Source organism: Chiloscyllium punctatum, chromosome 27, assembly GCF_047496795.1.
Source record: "Chiloscyllium punctatum isolate Juve2018m chromosome 27, sChiPun1.3, whole genome shotgun sequence".
Lineage (NCBI taxonomy): Eukaryota > Metazoa > Chordata > Chondrichthyes > Orectolobiformes > Hemiscylliidae > Chiloscyllium > Chiloscyllium punctatum.
In genome coordinates, this window is record NC_092765.1 from 9,609,972 (window position 1) to 9,626,920 (window position 16,949).

The window sequence follows — 16,949 nt, forward strand, 5'->3', positions numbered from 1 at the left end:
GTTAGAATGGAAATTCCATTGGAGAGAGGAGCAGAACTTATTCAAAATGGGCAAATCTGGAAGCAGTGATGCAGTGAGTTAAACCCTAAAATAGAACAAGGAACAGATGCTGAAAATCTGAAATATAAACAGACATTGCTCTTTTTTTTGTTTCAAGCCACTGTTTGCATGACCCCAAATGGAGATTAACCCTCCTTAAATACCACTCAGAACTGAAGCCTGAATCACTAGTTTGGCTTGACTTAAAAGAAAGGCAAAATAGCTTGGATGGTAGACCAGCAAAATGAGTGGACAAGACTCCCTGACAGATAATGTAGAGTGCAAATTGGCCAGTACATCACTGCGTTAAATTCCGGGTCTTATTAGAATTAAGGGACATTCTAAAATGGAGATAGAAGTTATCTGTACCCCCCAATGCAGGTAGTTCTGAAACTTTTTGTTTTGAAATGCGTAAGTTGTTGTTGTCATGTGATGTGGGAAATAGAAGCAGGAAGTGGCGAAGTTGTAAATTCTATCCTGGGCCGTTTAACGGCTCTCTCAGGAGAGAGGGGAAGAGTGCGGAGATATTAAAATCAAACAACCCGCACTCTCATCACCTTTTCCCACTTTACACCCCTTCCTATGTTCTTCCTTTAAAAAAAACATTAATGTTATAAGACAATCGGAAAAATATGGTAAAATTTGTCTCCAACATGTACCACGGAAGCCACAGATGTCTCTTTTGCCATGTCCGAACTGGAAGCATCATCCTTACCGCTTCCTACACGGTGAGTGAGATAAATAAATCCAATATTAAGTTTACTGAAAAAAAGAGATTACCTCCTCCTCCTCCTGTTGGGGCACGTGGCGGAGGTGATGAAGATCAAATGGCGTTTGGGACGCCGCGAGGAGAGTCTATTTTGTGTGTTCGCCGGATTTTTTTTAACCAAATAATAATTTTTTAATAAAAGGAGACGTAAGCTATGATATGGACGTTTTGGGGATTGAAGGGGGATTTTCTTGACCGCCTTGTTTTACGGTTTCTTCCCTCCTCGCTCCATTTTCGTCCCAACCGTCCGTGAGCGCGAGGCGCAGCCGTTACCAACGGATTTCCCATTTGAAATTTGAACCAATCTTCGTTTTAATCTTGCAAAGAAAACAGCACTCTCACTGTTATTGTTGCACACTGAGAAAAATAATTGGATTGCAGTAACTTGCACTTTGAAACATGCCGTTAAAACACCTCCGTGTTACCCAACAGGACTTGACCCCATCTCTACCAGATGTGCAAATGTTGGGCAGGATACCCAGAATTTGGAGTTGGGAATCACTCTGGCTCTCTGTCCAAACAGTTCAATTCCCCTGCTCTCTTTGTGTAGACATACAAGCTAATTGGATCAAATGCTGGTCCACCACTGACATTCAACAGCAGTGTATGCCATCTACAAGATGTACTTGCAGAATTCACCGAAGATCCATAGACAGCACCCTCCAAATCCCCCACCATTTCCATTTAGTATGACAAGGAAAGCCGATACATGGGAACACCACTTAACTGCAAGATCCCCTCCAAGCCACTCACCGTTCTGACTCGGAAATATATCACCGTTCTTTTTCAGTTGCTGGCTCAAAACCGTGGAACTCCTTCCCAAAGGGTGTTGTGGAGGCTGCCTACAGCACATGGACTGCAGCAATTCAAGAAGGCAGAGCAACATCACCTTCTCAAGGGCAACTAGAGACAGGCATTTAAATGTTGCTCAGTTACTGAAATAAGACAGGGCACTTCACTCATGGGACATGGGCATCACGGACAGGGCCAGCATTTATTGCCTGACTCTAGCTGTCCTTGACAAGGTGGTGGTGATCTGCCATTTTGAACTGCTCCAGTCCGTCCATTGTAGGTAGCCTTTGGGACTAGTCATCATCATACTATTAATTTAAAGATTAGTCGCCCATAAAAGTTAAAGTTCTTAACTGGAGGAAGGCAAATTTTAAGGTATGAACCAAAAGTTGATTGGAGTGGCCTGTTTGTAGGTAAACAGATGACTGACAAGTGGGAGGCCTTCAAAAGTGTGATAATGAGAGTTCAAAGGCATTACGTTCCTTTTAGATTGAAAGGCAAGGCAAGTAGGATTAGGGACCAATGGATGAATAAAGATATTGAGTTTCTAGTCAAGAATAAAATAGTCATACATTAGATATAGGCAACTGAGATCAACTGAATCTCTTGAAGACTATAAAGACCATAGGGGCATTCTTAAAGAAATCAGGAAGGTGAAGAGGTGATATGAGAATCCTTGGCAGATAAGGTTAAAGACAATCTAAAAATATTCTGTAAGTACATTAAGAACAAAAGAGCAACCAGAGTGAGAGTAGGATCCCTTAAAGAACAATGTGGTCATCTTTGTGTTGAACCTTAAGAGATGGGAGAGATATTAAATGAATATTTTGTGTCAGTTTTTATGTTCAGAAGAAATGGAGGCTAGAGAACTCGGAAATAAATATTGATGTTTTGAAAACAGTTCACATTACAGAAGAGGAATTACTGGAGGCATTAGAAAACTTAAAGGTAGGTAAATCTCCATGACCTGATCAAGTGTATCCCACGTTGTGGGAAGTTAGGGAGGAAATTGCAGGGCCCCAAGTAGAAATACTTGTATCATCAATAAATACGGGTGAAGTACTGGAGGACGGGAGGGTAGTTAATGGTGTGCCATTGTTTAAGAAAGAGGAGGAGCCTGAACATTTTTGACCTGTGAGTCTGACATTCATAATGGGTAAATTGTTGGAGGTGATTCTGGAAGATAGAATTTATGTGCATTTGGAGAGGCAAGAATTTATTAGGGATCGTCAGCACGCTTTTGTGCGGGGAAAATTGTGTCTTACAAACTTGATTGAGTTTTTTAATGAAGTAACTAAAAAGATTGAGGGTTGAGCAGTAGACATTATTTACTTGGTCTTTACTAAAGCCTGTGACAAGGTTCTGCATGGTAGACTAATTAGTATAGTGAATTGGCTTTATTTGGAGGCAGAGGGTAGTGGTGGAGGGTTGTGTTGTGTCCCAGGAAGAGGGTTGTTTCATTTTCCCATTGTTCTGATTTTGGACCCCTTGAAAGAGCCAAGGGAGCCCTCCTGAAGAAGGGCTCATGCCCGAAACGTTGATTCTCCTGTTCCTTGGATGCTGCCTGACCTGCTGCGCTTTTCCAGCAACACATTTTCAGAGCTTTTATTTTAGCCCTGCACTGTCCCTGTCCCAGTTGCAGTTGATGGCAATCAGTGTGAGTGGAGTTTTATTTTTAGTTGAAATGAGCAGGGAAACTTCCTCTGGATTTTAAACCATTGTTGTCCCTGTCCCAGGAGTGTAAAGTGGGGATGAAGCAGAGAAGGTCTATTTATGTAGTTTTTTTTTGTTTTCTCTGTGCTTGAGTTTGTTTTTAGTTTGGCCCCCTGTGGTCCCTGCCCAAAAGAGGTTGGTGGGGACAGAGTCAAGGCAGAGCCTTTTTTTCTCTCTTGTTTATTTGGTTTTTGTTTTCCCCAGAGTAATAGGGTCTTAATAGGGTTTTAATAAGTTTAACAAAGGCAAGATTGCTTTATTTTCTGTTTCAAAAAAGCTGTGTGGACTTGCTCTCTGTCCCTTTTCTGGGAGTGTTTGATGGGAGTAGTGTCTGGGGCTGTTTTGTTTTACTGCTTACACCTTTTGTTTTAAAAATTGAAGATTTGTTTTTTGTACTGGAGGCCTATGAGCAACAGTGTTCTACATGGATCAGTACTGGGTCCACTTTTGTTGGTAATTTATATAAATGATTTGGATGAAAATATAAAAGGCGTGCTTAGTACGTTTGAAAATAGAGTCATAGAGATGTATAGCATGGAAACATACCCTTTGGTCCAACCTGTCCACGCTGACCAGATACCCCAACCCAATCTAGTTCCACCTGCCAGCACCCGGCCCATATTCCTCCAAACCCTTCCTATTCATATACTCATCCAAACGCCTTTTAAATGTTGCAATTGTACCAGCCTCCACCACATCCTCTGGCAACTCATTCCATACACGTACCACCCTCTGTGTAAAAAAGTTGCCCTTTAGTCTCTTTTATATCTTTCCCCTCTCACCCTAAACCTATGCCATCTAGTTCTGGACTCCTGATCCCAGGGAAAAAACTTTGTCTATTTATCCTATCCATGCCTGTCATAATTTTGTGAACCTCTATAAGGTCACCCCTCAGCCTCCGACACTCCAGGGAAAGAAATGGTGGTATAGTGGACAGTGAAGAAGGTTACCTAAGATTGCCAAGAGATCTTGATCAATTGGGTCAATGGGCTGAGGAGTGGCAAATGCAGTTAGATTTGGATAAATGTGAGGTATTGTATTTTGGTAATACAAACAAGGACAGGATTTACATAATTAATGGTAGGATCCTGGGTAGTGTTGTAGAACAGAGAGACCTAGGGCTTCAGATACATAATAATTCTTTGAAATTTGTGTCACAGTTACACAGGGTGGCTAAGAAGGTGTTTAGTATGCTTGCCTTCATTGCTCAGACCTTTGAGTGTAGAGTTGGGACCTCATGTTGAGGTTGTGTAGGATTTTGGTGATGCCTCTTCTGGAGTACTGTGTGCAGTTCTTGTGTTGCCCTGCTATAGGAAAGATATTATTGAATTGGAGAAGATTCAGAAAAGATTTACCAGGATGTTTCTGGGACTGGAGGGTTTGAGATATAAAGATAGGTTGGAACTTCTTTCACTGGAGTGTAGGAGTTTGAGGGGTGACCATAAAGAGGTTTATAAAATCATGAGGGACATAGATAAGTTAAATAACAAGGGCCTTTTCCCAGGGCAGGGGAGATCAAAACTAGGGAGCATATTTTTGAGAGGAGAAAGATTTTTAAAATATGAGAAGCAACTTTTTTTACACAGAGTGGTTTGTGTGCGGAATGAAATGCCAGAGAAAGTGTTGGATGCAGGTACAATTACAACATTTAAAAGACATTTGGAATAGTTCATGAATAGGAAATGTTTGGAGTGATATGAGCCAAGCACAGGTAGGCAGGACTAGTTTAGTTTGGGAACATGGTTGGCGTGGACTATCTGTACTGAAGGATTTGTTTCCATGCTGTATGACTCTGAGTGAGGGAAATAGATTTTCTTGTGAAATCCATCTCATTATCTCTGCTTCACCCCCTTCAAAGGGCGTAGAATTTAAGTCATTACCAGTTGCTGCACAAAAATAAAATGCATGACATCTTCTTCCTGCTGCTTTCTTTGCCCAAATTCTTCTTACTGTGCCTCCTGTGATTTAGTGACATATCTTACTGGGAACAGACTTTCTTTGTCTACCTGGCAAACCTGTCACAATCTTGTACACCTCCGTCAAATCTTCCATCAACCTGTATGTTCAGGATACTTTGGATTTAAGAAGTATTTTAAAGGAGGACAGAAAGGGGTTTAAGAGTGGGGATTCCAGACCTTGGGATTCAGGCATCTGAAGATATGACTATTTGCAGTCTTGCTCCCAAGAAAGTTTGTGTGATTCCTGCCAGCTATTTTATATGAATATTGAGTCGAGTATAATTCTATAAAACTAAAGCCAAGGCACTTCATGGGAGTGTTTCAAACAAAATTCTGTCTTCAAGCAATGTAAGGAGATATTATAACAGAAGCTTATTTAGAATTTGCTTTTAGTTAGCATCTAAAATAAAGAATGAGAGGTTTCAAAAAACGGGTTTAGACAGAAAATTCTAGAGTTTTGAGAAGATTTGTAGCTCAAGTTGAAGTTCTGGATGTAGGTTTGTTCACTGACCTGGAAGGTTCGTTTTCAGACATTTCGCCACTATACTTGGTAACATCATCAGTTCGCCTCCAGTGAAGCACTGGTGTTAGTCACCCACTTTCTATTTATGTGTTTAGGTTTCCTTGGGTTGGAGGTGTAATTTCCTGTGGTGATGTAATTTTCTGTTCTTTTTCTCAGAGGGTGGTAAATGGGGTCCAAGTTGATATGTTTGTTGATAGAATTCCGGTTGGACTGCCCTGTTTCCAGGAATTTTCATATGTGTCTCTGTTTGGCTTGACCTAGGATGGATGTGTTGTCCCAGTCGAAGTGGTAGCCTTCCTCATCTGTATTTAAGGACACAAGTGAGAGTGGGTCATGTTTTTATATGCTAGTTGATGATCAACAGGAAATGACATCACAGAAATGACATCACCGACCCAAGGAAACCTAAATACATAAGTAGAAAGTGTGTCACTAACATCAATGCTTCACCAGAGGCTCACTGATGATGTTACTGAGTATGGTGATGAAATGTCTGAAAACAAGCCTTCCAGCTCAGCAAGCAAGCCTACATCCAGAAAATTCTAGAGCTTATTGTCCAAGCAACTGAAGGCTTAGCCACCAGTAGTGGACCTGTGAAAATCAGGGGTGGATAAGATGACAGAATTGGAGAAGTACAAATATCTCTTGAGCTCTCAAAGATTGCAGAGGTCGAGAGGGGTCAGGCCATGCAGGTGTTTGATAACCAGGATGGCAATTTTAAAAAATGAGGCACTGCTTAACTAGAAGCAATCTTGGTCAGCAAGAGCAGGAGTGATGTAAGGCCCACCAGCAATAGTGGGTGACTTCAAATTTACATGCATAGAATGTAGTAGAACAGCCAAGAATATATTCAAGAAATTAAGTTCAAAGAAATTGGCATGGGTAAATGTTTCAGCAGTGCATCAGATGAGACAGGGAATTGGATAATGTTCTAGAAGTTGAAATGAGCAGTCGTGAAATTTCTGATATGTGATGCACTTTAACATTTAATTTTGAGAAAAAAAATAATGTACTGTATTTTCCACCAAAAAAATATTGTTTGCGTAATTTGCCTTACTTTGAGAAAATGTGCTTTTTAATGGTTTCTGACGAAGGATCACTGAACTTGAAACATTAACTTTCTACAGATGTTGATGGACCTGCTGAGTTTCTCTAACACTTTCTGTCAATGTATTAAACACGTTTTATCAGAAATTCTGTTGTAGAAATAAGAAGTCAGTTCTTGAAGCTTAATACATGTGAGAGAAAAAATGTAACTTGGGATTTATAGATTTAGAACAAAGTTATTGAATTGCTCATCTGGAGTTTGTCAGTCAATAATGGGAACAGGATGTGTGATGGAAACTGGGAAATAGCTGTGACATTTGGAGATAAACTAGTTGAATTATTGAAAGAAAATCACATGGATACACTGTGGAATGCTTGTGTACTGGAGGCAATTTCCAAGTTTCGATGGAAGTCTTTTTGACCTTAAAGACTTGTAATTTGGGTGCTCAAATTCTTATTGCGTTGTCTGACTGGCTTATATATGCCATTGACTATAAAGGAAGCCAGTACTTTTAAGTTGGCCTGGAAATTAACACATAGGCATCTTGACTGAATGTGATAACCAGGTTTGTAGCATTTGTGCAAGATATGCACGCACGCCTGTGTTTAACTAAGTGAAGATAAGGAAAGAGATTGAGAAACACAGAAGATCATTCAATTCAGTTTTGAAGAAGTCATTTTGCATCTTGAAACACTAACTCTGTCTCTCTTTCTACAAAAGTTGCCAAACATATTGATTTTTGTCTAGCACTTTGCTACTATTTTAGATCCACATCTGCATACGCTGCTTTCATTTCAATTCAGTTACATTCAATTCCATTTTATTGTCTATATGGAAATTCATTTTGGGCAGATTTTTAAAAATTACATAGACAGTAACAATACGAAAGGAATTTGATGATTTAATTGGCCCCAGTTACAATTTTAACTTCAAGTAGAGATGGGGAAGTTTTGTGGTACTGTGGATAGCATCTCTACCTTTGAACAAGTAGTTCCAAGTTCATGTCCCACTCCAGGACTTAATGGCCAAGGCAAGTGCATTCATATTGTGGCCAAACGGGATGAGCAAATGTTTTCAATGTATGTCAATGCTATTTGGTAAGAATGGAAGTGATTCCTAATCAGCCATGTCATAGAGTGATGGAAAGAAAATTGAAGCTTTATCATCACTTTTCATTGTTCGATGTTGCAGCGTGCATGTAAAAATTACATGTCACCAAAGCAACTTTGGGCTCTTTTGTGGGGTGTTGATTGCTTAGTTGGCAGGACCATCACTTTGGATCAGATTGGTGGCAACAATATGGGATTTGTTCTCCAATTCTGGTGTGGTTCCTGCTGACTGGAAGGTGGAAAACAATAACCCCACTCCTTAAAAAAGGTAGGAAGAAAGAGATTGAGGGGATGTGATAACTGAAAACTTAGAAGAAAAGAATGGTAAAGTTGAGCAAGTCAGTATAAATTTAGGAAAGGGAAATCATGTTTGACAAACTTGCTGGAGTTGTTTGAGGATGTTACTTGTAACATAAACAAAAGAACCAAGTGAGTGTGGTGTATTTGGATTTCCAGAAGGCTTTTGATAAGGTTCCACATTACTAAAAAAAACTAGAGTACATGGGATTGTGAGGGGTGAGAATATGGATTGAGAATTCATTCATGCATTCAAATCACAAGCAGAAGTTAGCTATTTGACTCTTCAAGCCTGCTCTCTTATTCAGTCAGATCATAGCTGATCCGTTTGCGATCCAAATTCCACATTCCCATTTGTCTCTGATGACCTTTTAATTCCCTTGCTAGCAAGAATGTTCCTCTGCTTTAAATATTTGACCAAGCCTCCACTGCCTTCAGAGGCAGAGAGTTCAAAAATTTCACCACACCTGAGAGAAAAAAATCACCATGTCATTGTCCTAAAAGGGCAACCCTAACTTTAAGTGTCCCCTAGTTTTGAACGCCCACAAAAGTAAGTAAGCTTTCCTTGTCCATCTTGTCAAGACAATTCAGGATATTTTAAACTTGATCAACCCTAGTTGCCCTTAAGGAGGTGATTATAAATTTCTTGAACCACTGCAATCTATTTGGTATAGGTATATGCTCATTGCCATTGGAGAGGGAGTTCCAGGATTTTAATCCAGTGACACTGAAGGAACAATGAAATATTTCTGAGTCAGAATGTTGCGTAACTTGAAGGGGAACTGGAAGGTGGTGGTGTTCCAATCTCTCCACTGTCTTTCTGGATGGTATTCATCATGGGTTTGAAAGGTGCTGTCTAAGGAGCCTTGGTTAAATTCTGCAACCTGTAGATGTTATATTCTCTTGCTGTGTGACAGTGGTGGTGGGAGAAAATGTTTGTGGATTTTATGCCTGTCAATCAGGCTGCTTTGTCCTGAATGGTGGCTTCTTGAATGCTGTCGGAGCTGCACTCATTAAGGCTATGAGGCAATTCCATCACACTCCTGCTTGTGCCTTGTAAATATACATTAGGGGGGTCAGGGGATGAGTTACTCACCAGAGACTTCCTAACTTCTGACCTGCTCTTGTATGTATATGGATAGTTCAGTTTATGGACAGTGGTAACCCACCAGGATGTTGGTAGTCAGGGATTTAGTGATGGTGATATTATTAAATGTCAGAGGACCAGCACTTACTTTTTCCTTTTTTTTCCCTTTTAGATACCTTTAGAAATTTTGGGGGTATTTTTACATTTCTAGCTAGCTTATGAAGAAGAGTCATATCAGATTCAAAATGTTAGCTCTGGTTCTGTCTTCATGACTGCTGCCAGACCTGCTGAGTCTTTCCACTACTTTCTTTTTATTTCAGATTTGCAGTAATTTGAGGTCTCATTATGTTTTGTACAGGTATATCATTATTCCATTTTTTTTATACTTTGTGCCAGTTGAGATGAATGGAATTCTAATCGCCTTGACAGTGGATCACTGTCAAGGACACTTCATGTGTAAATAAAGAGTGACTTGTTGACAGACTACTGGCCTTTGGAGTTGTTTTACAGTGGTTTTGTTATACTTTGTCATGACTAATAGCTTTTCTCAAAGAAAGTGATTATTTTGTAGGTCCGTTAATTAATCCTATAGTTATTGTGATTGCCCTGTTTGGATATGTTATGACATTCCTTTAGTGCAGGTGGTCCTTAAACAGGACCTTCTGGGACTAGAGGTAGAATATTGGCACAAAATACTAGATCTTATTTTGTATTCAGATGGTAATTTTTCCCTACCTAAAAGTGAATTGATGCAATTTCTGGATATAATCTAATCATCTTTATGACTTCAGACTTAATTGATATTAATATCATTCTATACAGTGATAGAGCTATTTGATTATCACTGATTATGCATTGCATCATGGAGTAATCTTGAAGTGCACTGAGTTGTTTTTATTCATTCATGGAATGTGGGTGTCTCTGGCTAGGCCAGCATTTCTTGCTCAGAAGGAGGTTTTAGAGTCAACCAAACTGCTGAGAGTCTGAAGTCACGTGTAGGCCTGAGCAGATAAGGATGACAGATTTGCTTCCCTAAAGGAATCAGATGAGTTTTTTTTCTGACAATCAACAGCGGTTTCATGGTCCTCATTAGAACATTAAATCCAGATTCTATATTGAATTTAAATTCTACCTTTCTACCATGGTGGAATTTAAACCCAAGTCCCCAGAATATTAGCTGAGTTTCTGGATTAATAAGTCTAGGAATAAACCACTAGGCCATTTAGTTGCAACAATTAAAGGGAATGGCTAACAAATTTTGGGGCACTGCTTGCCCTATGTTCACCTTCAGGAGTGTTTCAGAGGGTAGGAGAGAGAAGTTGGGAGAGATGGTACAGAACCAGGAGATATAGGGTCACGGAAGATGTTCAGAAATCATGTCCTGAAGTGGCAATAATTAAAAGAAAAGCTTTCTTGATGCAGGTAGGATCACAATAGCTTCACATCATGGCAGCGGTCTAACTTAGTATAGATGTTGGTGTTCTATACTTATGAAGTCCAGTTAGTGATGGCACTTTGTCTCAGGGCAAACCTGTCATGCTGTGCAGACCTTGCGCAGCTATTAAGCTCTTTATGTGCAAGCTATAACAATTATTCCAGGTTTACTTAAAAAGACTTCTCTTACTTTTTCAACAAGTGAGCCCAATTGCAGCCCAAAGTGTCTGTTCATTTCCTGCTTTTAACACGTGAGTTTGAGACATCAGATAGCACCTAAAATCTGCATACCTCACAACCAAATTTCCAGGCTTATGAGTCTAATTACTTTTTTGTCATTTATTATTGAGGGCAACCATGAAATATCATTTTTATTTTTGATGGGGTAATGGCGATGCTGAGGGAGGTGTAGTTATTCTGTATTTAGGTTGGCTTGCTTTAGAAGGAGGGCAAAATAGGTTGACTGGACAGATTCATAGGATCAGGAAATTTGTGTGATGAGGAGTCATTTGTTGATCAGGCCTTGAAGAATGAGATGTAATCTTGCTGAAATGAATATAAAATTCTTAGGGGAGCTGTGACAGATAAATGTAGGAAGGATGTTTTCTTCGATTAGGGAGACTCGAACTACAGGTTTTAGCCTGAAAACAAAGGGTCAGCCATTGTGGAGTAACACAAGAAATTGTTTCACTTGAGATCGTAGAATCTTTGGTGTTTTCTGTCACAGAAGGCTAAAGGTGTTAGGTTGTTGAGTCAAGTCCAGTGTTGGCAGATTTTTGGATATTAAGAGAATTGAAGTACATGGGGATATTGGAGGAAGTTGCAGCTGAGAGTGAATATCAGCCATAATCCTACTGAATGGCTCAAGATGCCAACTAGCTTTCCTTTTATTTCTTGTTCTTGTATTTAAAAGACATTTGATAAAGTACCATGTGATAGGATTTATAGTATAATTGAAGCTTATAGATAAGACCGTAAGACATAAGAGCAGAAAGTAGGGCATTCAAGCCATCGAGGCTGCTTTGCCATTCAATCACAGCTGATTACGTTTTTCAACTCTATTTTCCCACTTTCGCCCCATAACCTTTGATCCCCTTGACAATCAAGAACTTATCTGTTTTACATACACTCAATGAACCTGGTCTCTACAGCCTTCTGTGGCAATGAATTCCACAGTTTCGCCACTCTCTGGCTAAATAAATTTCTCCTTATCTCCGTTCTAAGAGGTTTTTTTCATTATTCTAAGGCTGTGTCCTTGGGTCCTTGTGTTCCTGCCAATGGAACATCTTCCCAACATCCACTCTGGGCAGGCCATTCAGTATTCTGTACCATTCACTCAGATTCCACCCCCCCACCCCATCCTTCTAAACTCCATCAAGTATAGTCCCTGAGTCCTCAAACGTTTCTCATATGTCAAGTAAGCCTTTCATTCCTGGGATCATTCTCATGAATGTCCTCTGGACCTGCTGTAGGGCCAGTACATCTTTCCTGAGGTAGGGGGCCCAAAATTGCTCACAATACCCTAAATGTGGTCAGATCAGAGCCTTTGAAAGCCTCAGAAGCCGTCTTGAGATGAATGACAACATTATATTTTCCTTCCTAACTACTGACTCAACCTGCAAGTTTACCTTAAGAGAGACCTGGACTAGAACTCCCAAATCTGTTTGCACTTCTGATTTCTGAATTTTCTCCCCATTTAGAAAATAGTTCATGCCTCTGTTCTTCTTACCAAAGTGCATGACCTCACACTTTCCCACATTGTATTCATCTGCTGTTTCTTTGCCCTGTCTTCTAACCTGTCTAAATCGTCCTTCAGCCTCCCTGCCTATTTTTATATCATCTGCAAATTTAACCAGAATGTCCTCAGTTCCTTCATCCACATCATTAAAGTGAAAAGTTGTGGTCCCAATCAATAAGGCTGATGCATCTGCTACCTCCACTTGTCCCTAGCATTACAGATGCCAGTCTTCAACCAATTCAATTCACTCCATTTGATATCAAGAAACAGTTGGAGGCACTGGATAAATGTGTACCATGACAACATTCAAGTAATAGCACTGAAGATTGTGCTCTAGAATTAGCCACTCCCCAAGTCAAGCTCGTCCAGTACAGTTAGAATATTTGCTTTTACCCAGCAGTGTGGAAAATTGTCCAGATATGTCCTGAAAATGAAAAGCAAGACAAATCCAATCCGGCTAATAACTTCCTTTCTATCATCAGTAAAGTGATGGAAGATATCAGCAATGCTATCAATCACCATCTGCTTAGCAGTTACCTGCCCCATGACACCCAGTTTGGGTTCCGCCAGAGCCACTCAGCTCCTGACCAAATTTGCTTTAAATAAACAGCTGAATTCCAGAGGTAACAGTGACAGACTTTGGTATCAAGACTATATTCGACCAAGTGTGGTATCAAGGAGCCCAAGCAAAACTGGACTCATTGGGTATCAGTGGGCAAACTCTCGAGTGATTGGAGTCATACCTGGCACACAGGAAGATAACTATGGTTGTTGAAGGTCAGTCATCTTAGCTCCAGTACATCTCTGCAGAAGTTCCTCAGGGCAGTGTCTTTGGCCCAACCATCTTCAGCTGCTTCATTAATAACCTTCCTCCATCATAAGAGCAGAAATGGGGATATTTGCTGATGATTGCACAACGTTTAGCACCATTTGTATCTTCTCAGATGCTGAAGCAGTCCGTATTCAAATTCAACAAGATGTGGAAGTATCCAGGCTTAGGCTGGCAAGTAACATTCACATCACACACATGCCACACAATGATCATCTCCAATAAGAGACAATCTAACCACTACTCCTTGATATTCAGTGGTGTTACCATCACTGATTCTCCAATTATCAACATCTTGGGTTACCATTGACCAGAAAGTCAACTGAACTCGAAACATAAACACAATGGCTACAAGAGCAGGTCAGAGGCGAGGAATACTACGGCAAGTAACTCTCCTCCTGACTTCCCAAAGCCTGTCTGTTGTCTGCAAGGCACAAGTCTGAACTGTAATGAAATAAGCTCAGTTGCCTGGGCGAGTGTAACTCCAACTCAAGGTTTACACCATCCAGGACGAAGCAGCCCATTTGATTGGCACTACATTTACAAACATCCACTCCCTCACCACTGATGTTCAGTAACAGCACTATGTACTACTTACAAGATGCACTGCAGAAATTCATCTTAAGATCTTTAGCACTATTCCCATCTCGAAGGACAAGGGCAGCAGATACATAAGAACACCACCACCTGCAAGTTTCCCTCAAAGCGATTCACTATCCTGACTGCCGTTCTTTCATTGTCACTGGGTCAATGTCCTGGAATTCCAATTCTAAGGGCATTGTGGACCAACCCACAGCACATAGACTTCAGCCATTCAAGAAGGCAGCTCAGCAACAACTTCTCAAGGGTAACAAAAATGTTGGCCAGCTAGTGATGCCCACATCCCACAAGTGAATTTAAAAAATAGAAATGTGCTAACCTCTTCCCCTGGACTGAGGCAATGAAGAAAAAATATCAGTAGTAACTCCTAGCAAGATTTTCATGAAATATGTGTTCTGACCTACAGTTAACAGTTCAAAGCAGGTAACAAAACCAAAGTCTAATTCATTGGCATGACAATTCTTGTTTTAAATGAACATCATACTAATTTCAAGCTACCGAATTCAAAGTTTTACTTACTACTTTCAGCTGATAAAGAAGCCTCAAGTTCTACAGTGTAATTAAAGCAAATGTGATAGCTATTTTTCACCGACAAAATGACACTGAGACAGCTACTGTGACAGTTAACAGCTTGCTTTTAAAATTTAATCTTAGCTACTAGACTTAATTTTAACTGGACTATTTGAGAGTAAACCTGATAGTACTTAAAAGCAAAATAGGAAATTTGATTTATCAAATTCTTGCACACTGTTACTAAATGTATTTAATAATAGCAAGATGCTTTTTTTTATTTTACAGGTTGCTTGGACTGTAATGGCTGGATTTGAGCTAGTACGGTTGTTCAGGCCAGATTCAAGGGTAGATGTTTCTATGATTGGTATTCATCTTGAAGGTGTCTTTCATGGAGGTAGGTGAATATTTTAGATGTTAAGAAAAGAACATTTAATAATTTTTAGGTTAGAAAATCTGCAGTTCACCAAAATGGTGCATACACAGCCAATTTATGTTGATGCTGTACAACATAGAATCCCTACAATGTAGAGGCAGGCCAATGGCCCAAAAAGTCCACACCGACCCTCCGAGGAGTAACCCACCCAGACCCATTCCCTCTACCCTATATTTACCCCTGATTAATGCATCTATCCTAAACATCCCTGAACACAATAGGTGATTTAGCATAGTCAGTTCACCTAACCTGCTCACCTTTTGGTCTGAGAGAGGAGACCGGAGCACCCGGCGCAGACCTGGGGAGAATGTACAAACTCCACACAGACAGTCACCAGAACTGGAACTGAACCCGAGTCCCTGGTGCTGTGATGCAGCAGTGCTAACCACTGAGCCACTGTGCCCCCTCAGACCATGATAAGCAGTCTGGCATTTTAAAGTCATATGTTAGATTCAAAGGCTTTAGTATACCACCTTTTTGTTTCTACAATCCTATATTTGTTAATATAAATTTAATGTGGCCTGACAATACATAACTTTTCTTTTAGTTTTGATAAATCAAAATTAAGTCTAGGTTTGGTTGTTTGGGAGGTCATAGAGTCATAGTGGTGTACAGCATGGAAACAGACCTTTTGATCCAACTCGTCCATGCTGACCAGAAAACCTAATCTAATCTAGTCCCATTTCCCTTTTCCCTCTAAATTCTTCCTATTCATATAATCATCCAGATCCCTTTTAAATGTTGTAATTCTACTAGTCTCTACCACTTCCTCTGGCAGCTCATTCCAAACAGACACCACCCTCTCTGTGAAAAAGTTGCCCCTTTAGGCCCCTTTTAAAATTTTCCCCTCTCACCTTAAACCTATACCTCCTAGTTCTGGATTCCCCCACCCCTGGGAAAAGACCTTGTCTATTTATCCTATCCATGCCCCTCAATAAGGTCACTTCTCAGCCTTTGCGCTCCAGAGAAAACAGCCCCAGCCTATTCAGCCTTTCCCTACAGCTCAAATCCTCCAACCTTGGCAACATCTTCGGAAATCTTTTCTGAACCCTTTTAAGTTTCACAACATCCTATCAGGAGGTGAAGAGGAGAAATGTACATTTTGGAAGAGGGCAAGGACAACTCTTGTGAAAGTGACTGACTTGCCTTTGACAGTTGCTTTTTAATTAAATGAAGATTGGTATCCCTTTTGATCGAGAATATTGGTTTTGATGTTCATATCTAGATTAAATTTTGTTCAGTGTCTTAGATTTTAACTATTCTGTTGACCTCCAAGAAGAAGAAAGTCAAGAATGTTCCTGGTTGTTAACTAAGTTGGAAAAATATTTGAAAATTTATTCGAATAAAACTTTAGTTCTCAGCCTGGCGATTATCAAAATACAGGTTAAATATATTCTAATGGAAAGGGGTTTGATTTTGAATAGCGAAACAGTATGTCTGCCACTTGTCATTGCTGGACAGTCTTATAATTTATTTGAATAATTGCCCCAACTTAATTCTGCTATTTATATCTATTTTCCATATCATTAATGTGTGAAAATATACTATGTCTTTCAGCGGACACTTTTACATCTTTTATCTTTGACGTTTTCATGACTGCTATCAGTGGCTTAGGAGTTTATGGAATTATTAAGGTAAGATCTCTCATTTTATATTAAAGTTAGGCGTCTATCTGCATAAAAATATTCATTTAAATTACATTAAGTTACCAGTCTTTTTATATTGCATTTTTTCTAATTTGTGCATCTTTTCTGAGATTGTCAATCTGAATTCATGCATCATTTTGTCAACCAACTTGACACTACCTTGAATTTGTCATGTGACGGAATCTGGTACATTTTCTAAATGTCTATTTTTTTAGCTTTCTTGGCCAGATTTTCTAAAAAAAGCTCCAAGCATTTTTTTTATGTGGGATTAATAGGCTTCTTTGAACATGTGAAAAAAATGCCACTGATGTTCCAACTGCAAGAAGTTGACCTTCAGATGTTTATCTGAACGTACACAGAGCTTCATTTTACCCAAGTACAAACCAAGTATGGAGCACTACCTCTGTGTGCAGGCTGTATT

The 16,949-nt window shown here is 39.8% G+C and overlaps 1 protein-coding gene across 1 annotated transcript in view; it reads left to right on the top strand.

Moving 5' to 3' along the window:
* The first annotated feature begins 536 nt into the window (after positions 1-536).
* The window catches only part of LOC140453281 (lysosomal-associated transmembrane protein 4A-like), a 32,487-nt gene continuing 16,074 nt past the window's right edge, over positions 537-16,949 (top strand). The window contains exons 1-3 of the mRNA XM_072547841.1: positions 537-767; positions 14,735-14,843; positions 16,440-16,516. Of these exons, the coding sequence (XP_072403942.1) occupies positions 672-767; positions 14,735-14,843; positions 16,440-16,516 (282 nt within the window). The 5' untranslated portion in view covers positions 537-671. The remainder of the gene's footprint in view (positions 768-14,734; positions 14,844-16,439; positions 16,517-16,949) is intronic.